The sequence below is a fragment of the Acinonyx jubatus genome, chromosome E3 (genome assembly GCF_027475565.1).
Source record: "Acinonyx jubatus isolate Ajub_Pintada_27869175 chromosome E3, VMU_Ajub_asm_v1.0, whole genome shotgun sequence".
Classification (NCBI taxonomy): Eukaryota; Metazoa; Chordata; class Mammalia; order Carnivora; family Felidae; genus Acinonyx; species Acinonyx jubatus.
The window spans coordinates 28931797-28943693 of NC_069398.1; the positions used below are offsets into that span (position 1 = coordinate 28931797).

The 11897-nt window shown below is 59.6% G+C and overlaps 1 protein-coding gene and 1 long non-coding RNA gene across 3 annotated transcripts; one reads left to right on the top strand and one right to left on the bottom strand.

Annotated features, from left to right (window-relative positions):
• The first annotated feature begins 401 nt into the window (after nt 1–401).
• TSC22D4 (TSC22 domain family member 4) lies at nt 402–10925 on the top strand. Of its 2 annotated transcripts, XR_008294735.1 has the most exons (6): nt 402–893; nt 1333–2366; nt 4474–4640; nt 8117–9637; nt 9801–9849; nt 10244–10331. XR_008294735.1 is itself a non-coding variant. In XM_027042113.2 (5 exons), the coding sequence occupies exons 2-5, from the start codon at nt 1605–1607 to the stop codon at nt 10451–10453; spliced, it is 1188 nt and encodes a 395-aa protein (XP_026897914.1). In that variant the 5' UTR covers nt 408–893; nt 1333–1604; the 3' UTR covers nt 10454–10925. The 2 variants fall into 2 exon arrangements, 1 of the variants encoding a protein (XP_026897914.1); XM_027042113.2 differs by lacking the exon at nt 8117–9637 and having other exon boundaries at nt 408–893; nt 10244–10925.
• On the bottom strand, nt 10862–11887 carry LOC128313693 (uncharacterized). Its single transcript, XR_008294736.1, has 2 exons — nt 11733–11887; nt 10862–11033 (listed from the first exon to the last, which is right to left on the bottom strand). It is a non-coding gene; the product is annotated as an uncharacterized LOC128313693 (long non-coding RNA).
• Nucleotides 11888–11897: the final 10 nt, after the last annotated feature.

Consider the following 11897-nt stretch of genomic DNA (forward strand, 5'->3'; position numbering starts at 1 on the left):
GCAGCAGCACCCAAACACTGACTGGGTGCTCATGGGGTGGCACCCAGTAGAGTCCCGGGTAAATTCCTTCCCACTCTTCTGTGGATCGGTAGGCCAATGGCAGCAAGTGCCTACAAGTAAGGGAATCCCTGGCCTACCCGCAAGCTCCTCCCCTTTCTCTCCGCCCTCCGCAGCCCCTCCCTCCGAGGAAGCGCTGGGCTACGGCCCAGCAGGTGTGGGGTTAAGCCGGTTCTGGGGGCCCCGGGAGCAGCAGCCGCCGCCGCCGCAGCAGCAGCAGCAGCAACTCCACCAGCAGCGGTGCTGGCAGGCCTGGCCCCGGGCCAGCTGGCCAGGAGCCCCAGGAGGCGGTGAGGGCGGAGGAAGGGGAGGAAGAGGGGAAGGAGGAGGAGGAGGAGGAGGAGAGGAGCAGTCAGCAGGCCCGAGGAGGCAGGACTTCCTGGTGTGGGGGTTGTCAACAGCCCAGAAAGAGAAAGGCAGAGAGACAGAACCGAGAGGAGCCGAGAAGCGAAGAGAGACCCAGCCGTGCCACGCGGAGGAGTTTTGGGAGACCCACTCGCCCCAACCACCCAGGCGGCTCCACCTGGAGGATCGGGGGCGGGGGGCGGGAGGGGGGGGCAGAGCCGCCTCTTCCCGCACCGGTCTGGAGACCCTTGGGGCTTCAGAGGCCGCGCCTGGGTTCCACCAAGGAGGCGGGGGATCCTTCTTTTCCGGAGAGCAAACTTTTTACCGAGATGCCTTGTGGGGCAAAGTGCGGTCCCCGAAGAGAACTGGACAGCCTCTGATTCCCGCCGGCGCCCCCCGCGCTGCTGGGGCCAAGAGGCCCCAGGGGAAGGACAACCCGACATCTTAGGCGGCCGGGACCCCCGGCCCAGCTCGGTGGCCGAGGCCGAGAGGTATGGCTCTGGGCTGGGCGGGGCGCTGGGGCAGCAGGGCAGGGCCTGCCCCCGGGATGGGGGAGCTGGGGTGCGGGGGCCCGGACACCCGGCAGAGGCCTCTCAGCGGCGGGGCCAGGCTGAAAAACTGCTTCACCCCTGCTCAACCAAGGCTCTGGAGCCCCCCGCCCTCGGGTAACTGGGTCTTGCGAGTTTGAATCCCAGGGAAGAAATGCCCAACTTTGGGTCTGGGCTGCCTCTTCCTACTCTGTGGGACTGCTGGGATCTCCTGGTCTCTTTCGTCTCTGTCTCTTTGTCTCTGGGTTTCTGGCGGTTTCCCCTTCCTCCCCCATTCTGCTCCCCAGAGAGGAAGCCCCAGAGGTGGCCTGCCCACTGCTTTCTCACAGTCTCTCTCTCTCTCTCTCTCTCTCTCTCTCTCTCTCTCTCTCTCTTTTTCCAGTTTGCAAACTCAGCTCTGGAGTTGGGCAGCGCCAGCGGCAGGAAAAACCTGCCCCTGCCCCCACCTCCTGCCGCCTCCCCTGCCCTGTGCTCCCTTCACCAACCCAGCACCCCCAGTTCCTGCAGGGCCCTCCGGCCATGTCGGACCCAGATGTCCCCAGGGGCCCTGATGCCCCCGCCATGTGGCCCCCCTGTTCCAGGGGTGCCTGAGCCCCTTCGAGGAGCCCCAGCTGCACCCCCGCCCACCTTGGCCGAGTCCTAGCCCCAGGGACCATGAGTGGGGGCAAGAAGAAGAGTAGTTTCCAAATCACCAGCGTCACCACGGACTATGAGGGCCCAGGGAGCCCAGGGGGTTCTGAGCCCCCTGCCTTGCCCACCCCCACTGGGCCCCCACCCCGCCTGCCTAATGGGGAGCCCAACCCCGAGCAGGGGGGCAAGAGCACCCCCCGGAATGGCTCCCCACCGCCTGGGGCCCCTGCCTCCCGTTTCCGGGTGGTAAAGCTGCCCCACGGCCTGGGAGAGCCTTACCGCCGAGGCCGTTGGACGTGTGTGGATGTTTACGAGAGAGACCTGGAGCCCCCAGGCTTTGGCCGGCTCCTGGAGGGAATTCGAGGGGCCTCAGGAGGCACTGGGGGCAGATCTCTGGATTCCAGGTTGGAGCTGGCCAGCTTGGGCCTGGGTTCCCCAACTCCACAGCCAGGCCTGTCTCAGGGCCCCACCTCCTGGCTCCGTCCGCCCCCCACCTCCCCTGGACCTCAGGCCCGCTCCTTAACCGGGGGGCTGGGCCAGCTGGCAATGCCTGGCAAGGCCAAGGTGGAGACACCCCCACTGTCAGCCTCCCCACCCCAGCAGCGCCCCCCAGAGCCCCGGACTGGGGATAGCGCGGGCCCATCCCGGGCTGCCACGCCCCTGCCATCCCTGAGGGTGGAAGCGGAGGCTGGAGGCTCAGCAACAGGGACCCCTCCCCTGTCCCGGTCAAAGGATGGAGCCCTGCGGCTGAGGATGGAGTTGGTCGCTCCAGAGGAGATGGGGCAGGTAAGAGCTGGGTTCTGGGGTGGGGGAGACACCTGAGGGGTGGTGCTTGCCCATCTCAGCCTGGGTCCCCAGCCTGGGCCTTCCTGCCTCCACCTCCATGCCACCCTCTCTCCACCTGTCTGTCCCATCAGGTAGCCTCTCTTTTCTCTTCCTGCCCTTTCCCTGGGAAGCCCATCCTTCTCCCCACACAGCCTTTCTTTTCTTTCTCAGGCTCCTTCTTCCCCTACATTCTTCACCTTCTTTCTTTCTCTTTAGCCTTTAATTTGTTACCTTTGGCCCAGGTCTCCGTTTCCTAATAGCCCAGTCCTGTCTCTCCATCACAGAGATGTGGCCTCCTCACTTTGGCCCTTACCTTCTGTCTTGGTTTCACCCCTTCTGGCTTCAGGCATTGAGGGTGGAGGTCCTAGGTGGGGCTGGGTGCTTGGGCCTCTGGGAGCTTCCGAGGTTGGCAGGGAGGGGTAGAAAGTGGTTGTCCCACTGTCTCCCTGGCTGACTTGTGTGTCTTGGGACCCTGCATCTAGGCCTCTCCACGACTGATAACTGGGGGTGGCCACTGGGGAATGGGAGAAAAGCAGGAAGCAGCCCAGAGAGAGTTAAATCCTTTGCTCTTTCTGCTTCCTGTCTCCAAAAGAGGAACAAGTCTGGGCTGGGGGGCAGGACACTTGGGTCCCTGGGGTGGGGGTGGGCAGCCAGGAGTGTGGGGGATGGATGTGTCTGTCCTGAAGGAGAAAATAACACCTTGGACTGCAGAAGAAAAGGCAGGGAGTGTGAGAATGAGAACTTTTCCCCCTTCCTGGCCTTGGGCACAAACCACAGTATAAAAATAACCTGGGACTGGATGTCTGGGCCCTGTCAGGACCGGTCAGGACCGGCTCCCCCACCCCCTCCTGGCCTCAAGCTCACATCTCTCATGCTGCGCCCCCTACTTTTCTTGAGTCAGTTCTTACTCCAGGGGAGAAGATGCTGTTTCCTTTACTGGTCCCTGTCCCCATGCTGTTACAAAGCAAGTCCCCTTTGCCCCAGTCCCTCTGTCATTAAGCCCTGGCCAAGCTTCCCTTGGACCTGCAGACCCTGCCCGTCTGTCCTTAGTGCCCCCAGACCCCTCTCCTCAACCCACATCCTGTGTGCACGTGCCCCGAAGTCTGGCTCCCCTCTCTCAGGAGAGAGGCTGGGAGGAGGGCGGGGGGACACCACCTGGGCCCCCTTCCTCTGCTGTGTCCTTCTAACCACTCTGGACTCTCTGTTCTTGGCTTTTCCGAGAAGCAGGGGCCTCCTGGGGCCTCACAGAGGCGTCTTGTTCCTGTGGCCCCCGCCCTTTTGCAGCCACCCCCAGCGCCTGTTGGGCTGTGTGGGTCCATGCCCAGGCTCCACCTCCCCCCCCATCTCCGCAACCTAACCACTCCCCCCACCCCCAGGGCCCAGTGCAGGAGCAGAACCTCACCTGAATCTGAGAAGTTTGAGAGTAGAGACTAGAAAAGATGGGGGGGGTGCGGGGGGGAGGACCAGTTTCTGAGGATTCATTCATTCTACAAATAGTTATTGAACAAACTATAAGCTCTACCCTCTAGAGCTTACCTTTTAGTAGCAGGGAGGCAAAAATACTTTAATTTCAGATACTATTAGGTGCTATAAAAAAACAAACAAACAAAAAAACACACATAGAACAGTTCAGTGGAATTCACTAGTCCAGTGATGGGGAACTGCCTCTCTGAGGAAGTGACATTTGAGTTGCTTTAGTAAGTCAGATGACAGAAGGCCCAGACACTCTCCGACTAGCCTCTGATTGGGGGGTCCTGGTTCAGCTGGTGGAAGGGTACTGGAGTGCCTGCCAGACCCCCTCTCTAGTACTCTAGTACCCCGTGAGCCACTTTTTGGAAGCTGCTCACACCCAGTCTTAGGGATGCACACTGTTTCCCTTGCCTCTGATACCTGCCTAATGCCTCCACCAGACCTGGGCGCGAGAGAAGGGCTTTGGGTCAGGACTCCTGGGTCCTCGGAAGAGAACGGATGTATGTGGGGAGAGATGAGGAAGACTACTAGGCAAGCTGTAAGGTGGCCGGTTCTTTTCTTGCGCTTGATGTGATGATTCCTACCTCTCTGCCTCCAGGTGCCCCCACTCGACTCTCGCCCCGGCTCCCCAGCCCTTTACTTGTTCCCCGATGCCAGTCTGGTTCACAAGTCTCCAGACCCCTTTGGAGCAGCAGCAGCCCAGAGCCTCAGCCTGGCCCGCTCCATGCTGGCCATCAGTGGCCACCTGGACAGCGATGATGATAGGTAGGTGGGCTCTGGATCTCCACCCAGCACCTGGGCCAACTGCATGAAACTGCCTGGTAGGTGTCCTTCCCCCAAGTTGAACTTGGAGAGGACCTCTTCAACAGTGAAACCTGGCCTGGGCACAACCACTGGGCAAAGTTGATTTGGGACCCACTCCCTCTCTGTGGAGAGAGCTGGGTGGGACTCCCTGGCTTAGGATTGTCAAATCATAGACTTTTTTTTTAGAGTTTGAAGGGAGTCATTGTTGTCAAATTCCAGAGCTCTTGCAGATTTAGCGATCATTTGGCCAACCCTAAGAATTTACTGGCAAGTGCGCTGGAGAGGCAAATAGGGAGTGGGTCTCCTCTGGGTTCCCACCTCCTTCTCCCTACTGAGGAGAATGGAACGCCAGCCTTTGGAGGTAACATCCTTAGACACTGTGTACACTACTTTAGGATCCTAGGACTTCTAGTGCCAAGAAAGCACGTCCCTGAGGTTCTGCTCTCTGTGCTCGGAACACCAGGAGGGCTGAGTCCTCCCTGCAGCCACCAAGCCAGAATCTGGAGAGGATGGCTGTGGGGCACAGGGGAGGCACAGGAGAGCAGGATCTGCAGGAGTTTGCCCTTCAGGGGAGAATGTGCGTTCAGTTTGGCGGCACGGTGGGCAGAACTTCCTGTTTCGAGGGCCAGGTTTCAACATAGGAATGTCAGCAAGCTGAAAAGGGAGGAACGAAATTGCGAGTCAGATAGGCACGCAGCTCCCTTCTGGCTGGGGACTGATAGAAAGGCTGGGGAGTCACCACTTTTATTTTGGAGGGAGGAGTGGGACTTCCTGTTTGAGGCTCTGGGGGGAGGGACTTCCTGTTTGGAAGGAAATAAGGGGTGGGGCTTAGCCTTGAGTTTTATGGGTGATGGGGAGACCTATTCTAGAAGGGAGTCTCTCGTGCCTGCTTGTGTCTTTCATGGCGCCACCCCACCCCGAATCAGGGACTAAGTCTCACCAAAGAAAAGGGCTTGTGGCCTTGGGGAGAGGCAGGAGGCAGAGAGGAAAGAGAAGGGGTGGCCAGGAGCCAGTGGGATGGAGGGCGAGGGGCCTGGTGGTGGCTCCTCCAGAGTGAGGGACACAGTGGGGCAGGGCATTGCTGCTTCTGGGCTCCCCCGCTCTCAGGAATGTATGAGGAGAGGTGTGAGGTTGGCCAGGGCCGGGGAGTCACCTGCCCCCATGGCTGCTATTCTCAGAGCTTCCCACCCTTACTCCCTCCCACTGGGAGGTTCCCTGGCATGAGGGCTCCCTGTCCCTCCCCACCCATGTTGATTTCAGAACCAACCTCCTACTTCTCCTTCTTAGAGGGCTCTGCCTCCAGGAGCCTCCTCAGCTCTATTCTTTTGGCTTGTCCCCTCCCTCCCTTCCTCCCTCTGTCCCACTCCCTCCCCACACCCCAGTCTGACCGGTCAGGCACCCAGGCTTCACTTTATCCTGCTCCACTCCAAGCCTCTGGGGCTCTGGCCCAGCCCAGCCCCTCTCCTGCCCCACCCTGCTGGGCCAGTAGGATTGGGTTGGGCCATTCCCCTTGGTCCCCTGGGATGAGCCATGTGGCCCCCACCTCACCTCTCTGGTGTGCCCAGAGCTGGCAGGAGAACAGGGTCTGAGTGGCATGGAACCTCCCTTTCAAAGAGAAAGTGGGCTGGGGAGTTGAGTGCCTGGATCTCAGATGGGGAATGGGGGGTGCCTGCCAATCTCAGAATCTGGGGATGGGAGAACAGAGGGTGCCTGGTGAATTCAGACTGCTCATGTACTGCTGGGTGGCAAGAACCATGTGTCCACAACAGGGCCTGGCAGTTGGAAGGTACTTGAATAAGTGGATAGATGGATAAATAGTTGGGTGGATGAGGGAATGTGTGGGTAGATGGCCAGCATGGGGATTCCAGGCATTATAGGGAATGAATCCCAGGGACTTGGGAAAGAAAAAGTACATTTATTTATCTAGTGCCTCCGTTGGGTCAGGTGCTACCTCTCACCTCACTAAAGCAACCCCATGATCCCCACTTTCCAGATGAAGAAACTGAGACTCAGAGAAGAAAGGTTTTAGAAACCTACTCAAGGTCACCGAGCTAGTAAGTGACAGGACTGCATTCGGAGCCTGGGTCTGACCCCAAAGCCACATTCTCCACTCTCCTACTGGGATGCCTATGTCCCAAGAGAAGAGGAGGAGGCAGCCCTCTCTAGGATGCCCTTTCTCTCCAGGACAGAGGCAGGGACAGCTCTCCCAAGCTGGGCAAGGAGCCAACCCCCCTGCCCCCCCCCCCCCCACACTCTGGCCTGGCCCCACCCCAAAGGCACCACAGATCCGGGAGGGAGTATAGAGAGGGCAGCCGGATGCCACTTTGTTGGCCTCAGGCCCATCCCCTGCGGGCTCCTCCGAACATAGCTAGGGAGTAGAGCTGGCCCTTGTCCCCAGAATCAGAACCTTTCCACCTCTTCCAGGTGTCCCGCTTCTTCATCTGGTCCTCATTTTGAGGATGTTTCATTTGACCTTCAAAAAGGAAGACCAGCCTCTAGGGCTGTCCTTGCCCCAAGACCCAAGGGTCCCACAGAGCCAGAGTCCTCAGTTGTGCATACCATGCATGCACAACCCCAGGGGGCGCCACTCACATTTGAAATCACTGTCGTCAAAACTTGGAAGTCATGTGAGTTTTCTGAAAGATGGCACTAAGTGTCTTGAAAAGGGGGGCATTTTGTTCTAATTCACACAGTCGCCTTTTGGGTTTGTGGTGGGGGCTGATCCCACCCAGCTAACTTCAAGCTTCCTGGTCCTGGCCCTGCCCAGGGATTCTGGCACAGTGCCTGCAGCTTGCTTGCTCTGGGCGCTCTCAAGGGGAGCGTTTGGGTTGCCGGCCAGAGTCCTGGTCCCTTGAAGTATTAACGTTAGAATGTGACAGTGGAAAGTGCTGTCAAAAATTCTCCGGCACTAGACAAACAGGAGATAGTCATCTATCAGCCAACAAATGTTTATTGTTGTATTATTCCTTTATTTCTGGCAAGAACAAACAACTTACTTGGCATCTTTACCTGAGTGTCCGCCAAGCAAGGCCAGTGTTCCGATTCCTGTGAATCTTCCCCTCTTTGGTCTCTGTGTGTCTTGTGTGTACTGGGGAGGGGGGCAGGGGGCGGTGACCTGTGGTGGCCCAGGCTCCACCCAGGTGTCTCAGATTGAAATAGCTTGAAAATTGCCATGGCTCTCCAGCTGGCTGGCTCACCCTCCACTCTTAAACTTGTCCTGTCCCCCCAACCCCAGGAGTCCCTGGTGTCCTTCGCCCATCCCACCCTGTCCTGCTCTCTCAGGCCCTGTCACCCCCTTGGTTACTCCACCTGTCAGCGCCTTCTGCACCCAGAGCTTGGACAGGAAATGGAAAATTCCCAGCTCCCTTGTGCTCCCTTCCTGGCTTCAGGGCCTCATCCAAGGGTCACCTTGAATTGAGTGCTAATTCCCCCCACAGGGAAGCGAGTTGGAACCGACCATCAGGAGAAAGGGCTTGCAACCGGAGCACAGGAGTGCAGGATGCCACATGTTGAGATCACCCACTCTGAGGGGGGCAAAGCTTGAGGGCTGGAGGACAGGATCATGGGTGATCCTGCAGCACAAGGGGGGGCGGGCCTGGGTGTAGAGGTGGCCCCAGGGCTGAGGTGGCTGAGGGAGAGGTTGGTCAGGTGCGGGTCATGAGCTAGGGCATGAAGCAGGAGGCTGAGACCCAAGTGGTGACAAGAGGGAGACTTAGGGGATAGGGCGAGGCGGAAAGACTTGTGCAGACTCTTGGCCTCCCTTGGCCTCAGAGGGGCAAGACTTGCTTGAGGGATCCTGAGGCCGGCCCTGGAACCGTTCGGCCAGGCCTGAGTCGACCTCTGGTGGCCGCTTAACAAACTGCAGCCAGGTCTGCTCTCCCCTATCATTGGCTCCCAAGGGCCTTCAAAACCCTTGCTCCAATTCTCCATGTCCCATCTCCAGCCTCACTTTCCCACCTCCCCTCAAGTCTTTGTTCCCTCCAAGACCCCAGACCCGAGACCCCGGTTCCAGATCCATAGGCTGTGCTTGTTTATCAGGGCTCTGTTTTCATTGCTTTGGTAACCTTTCCATTCTTCTCCCTCAGAGACCTTCTGGCCAGGCCCCAGGGTCACCCATGATGTGGGCTTTGTGTCTGGGGCAGGGGGTGCTTACAAGTCCAAGGAAGATGACAAGTTAATCCGAAACACCACACCACCCACCCCCATCCCAGCAGAGTGGAGCTGAGGGCTTGAGGGAGACCAGTGTTAGTTCAGAGGGGATGGGATGGGTGGAGAAGTGGGGACGTCTCCCTAGGCCAGGCTGTCCCTCACCCTTCACACCCCTCTCTGACCCAAGCCTCAGGCCCCAGAGTCCCTCCCCCGACCCAGCCCACCAGCTGACTTCCCTCAGCCTGCCCCCTTCCCTCTGCTCTGGGATTGGTGCCAGGGTGAGAAGGGGACATTGGCACTGATCGTGTCTGGGAATTCCCGCCCACCATGGAGGTTGGTGGGAGGGGGTCCCCGTGTCCCTGAGGAGCCAATAGCAGCCAGGCTTTGCCCTGGGGGGCGGTGTATATCTTTCAGACCAGCACCCCCTAGGCACTGTCTCCTTTCCGTCTGCCTGGCACCAGCCAGACCCCGCTCTGCCCCGGGGGGCTCTGAGCCCCCCAGGCAGTCCATCTGATACAGCCCTCTCCCTCTGGGGGTTGCCTAAAGCCCTTTCCCTTGGGAATGGCCCAGCCAGGCATCTCTGTCAAGTCCCTGGTGTCATCGTATGAGACCCGAGTGGTGGGGATGGCTCCAGGGCCTCCCCGGAAAAGGGGCTGTGTCTCCTCTCCTTGCTCTCCTCGGGGAGCATCCCCCATCCGAGGGGCATCTGCACCCCCGCCTCACCGGGGCCTGGGGGGGCCTGGACAGCGGCCCTCACCCCGCCGGGGGATGGACAAAACCCTCCTCTCCCTGATTCTCTACTGTCACAGGTACAGACAGGGGTGTGGGTGGGAGGCTGCAGTGAATGGGGCTTGTGGAGGAGGCCAGAGCCTGCTCTGAGAAGGACCCAGAGGGCAGCTGGCTGCGGTGTCCAGACACCTGGTTTGGCACCTGCTCTTCCCCCTCACCTCTCATCTCCCTGTGTCTCCCCAGCGGCTCCGGAAGCCTGGTTGGCATTGACAACAAGATCGAACAAGCCATGGTAAGAGAAGCCATCTTGGTCCCAGGTAGTCCCAGCTCATGTCCTGCTGCCCCTCCTCTGCTGTCCTCATTAGGGAATACTAACTCCCAGTTCCTCATCTGACTCCCAGCTGGGTTCCCTTGGGTTCTTCACCCCCTCCTGTCTCCACCTGAACTCCTGATTTCCCTTGGTCTCTGACCCAGCCCCCATCTCTGTCTTTAAGCCCTAACTTTGTCTCTGTCCCCTCTTTCCGCTCCGTGCCCCCCGCCTTCCCCACCGCTTCCCTGCTTTGCTGCTTCTCCTGTGGTCCTTCATCATTTGGGAGCAGGGGCATCTCTCACACCCAGACCCTGGAAGCACTGGGCAGTTGGGGTGGCCTGGGACCCCTGACCCTTTGCCTGTCCCGGGCCCCCAGGACTTGGTGAAGTCCCACCTCATGTTTGCGGTCCGGGAAGAGGTGGAGGTGCTGAAGGAGCAGATCCGAGACCTGGCCGAGCGGAATGCCGCGCTGGAGCAGGAGAATGGACTGCTGCGTGCCCTGGCCAGCCCCGAGCAGCTCGCCCAGCTGCCTTCCTCGGGGGTCCCGCGGCTTGGGCCCCCTGCGCCCAATGGGCCCTCCGTCTGAGCCTCCCTTCCCTCACAATGTGCCTTTGGGGGCTCCCACAGCTGCCAGGCCTTGTGCCAGCTGCCTGCCCCCTCTTCCTATGCAGCTTTAATGCCTCCTGATCCCTGGGGATGGGAGTTGAAGGCTCAGAATTGGCCTGTCCCCGCCCCCCACAACTCTTCCTCAATCTCCCCCTAGTGCCCAGGGACTGAGCTGCGGCATCTCCAGGCCTTGAAGGAGGAGGGAGGGCTTCAGGATGGGGTGTTAGATGGAGCCCTCCTCCCTCCCGAGGTGTCAGTGTTCTGGGACCCCTGGCAGTAGATGGCTGGGGGCGTTGGAGTCTCCCTGGCAGACACCCCATCCCCACCTCATTCCCTCAAAGTACCCCCTCTCCTCTGCCCAGGGGAGGGAATATGGACAGTCTGCGAGTTCTGGGATTCAGGTTGTTATTAAAATAATAATTATAATTAAAAAAAATCCGAAGAAACTTGAATCTGGAGGTTGGCATCTCGTTGCTTGTGTCCAGATGGGGCCTGCAGTGGCATTTCCACTCGTGGGGGAAAGACTGAGGCTGTGGGCTCCCTTAGAGATCTTGTGCAGACTGGGAAGGTTTGAATGTGGCTCAGACAGAGTGGTCGGAAAAAGAGTTGTGGAAGGGGGTGAGGGGAGGGTGGGGAAGCCAGTGGCCCGGGTCCTGGGAAGGGGCAGGCAGGCAAGACAGAAGGAGTGGAGGGGGGAGGAGGGGGGCGTCAGCCCACGTGCTGGGGGGGGCAGGGAAACAATGAGGCCTTTGGTAATTGTGCAGGATCCACCCCCAGCTTCCCAGCGTGTCCCCTCTGCGGGCTGGATCCCGGTGGTGGCTTGGGGGCGGGGCCGGGGGCCCTGAATGGGCCCCTTGTCTCAGCGCTGGGTGTGGGCCAGGCTCCCCGGGCACATGGTGCCCTCGCCAGGCCTGGCTGGCCTCTGTGGCTTCCACCCCCAGCTGGCTGAGGACGGGCCCTGTGGGTGAGCAGGCCCCTCCCTGAGAGCCTGGGCTGGGCTCCCATCCCAGGCTGCGGAGACAGGTAGAGAGAAGGACCCCATCTAGTGGGGAAGGGGGAGAAGCAGCAGCCAACTGTCTCAGAGCACCCTGACCCCAGACCAAAGGGGACCTGTGGAGGGAGAGTGGGACACTGGAGGCCGACCCAGGTTGGACTTCCCACCCTTTGGCTCCCTGCATTTATGACCTTGGGCAGGTTCTTTGTTTTTTTCTGAATCTCAGCTTCCCTACGGGTAAAATGGCTCTGACAGTAATACCTACCGGAAGGGTTGCTGTGATGATTGCATGACATCATACCTGGGAAATGCCCAGTGAGTATCAGGTGCTCAATAAATGTTAGCTTCCCTTCCCTGGACCTGGGGGAAGGAGAACTGAGGGCTCCAGGATTGGTTCCAGGGATCCTGGAAGGGCCTCGGGGGGTGGGGT

What these genes read in the sequence shown, in the direction of transcription:
- TSC22D4 (XM_027042113.2), top strand. Translation starts at nt 1,605, where the DNA reads ATGAGTGGGGGCAAGAAGAAGAGTAGTTTCCAAATCACCAGCGTCACC. An exon ending in CTCCAGAGGAGATGGGGCAG is followed by an intron (nt 2,367 to 4,473) that starts GTAAGAGCTGGG and finishes CTCTGCCTCCAG; the next exon opens with GTGCCCCCACTCGACTCTCG. An exon ending in CTGGACAGCGATGATGATAG is followed by an intron (nt 4,641 to 9,800) that starts GTAGGTGGGCTC and finishes GTGTCTCCCCAG; the next exon opens with CGGCTCCGGAAGCCTGGTTG.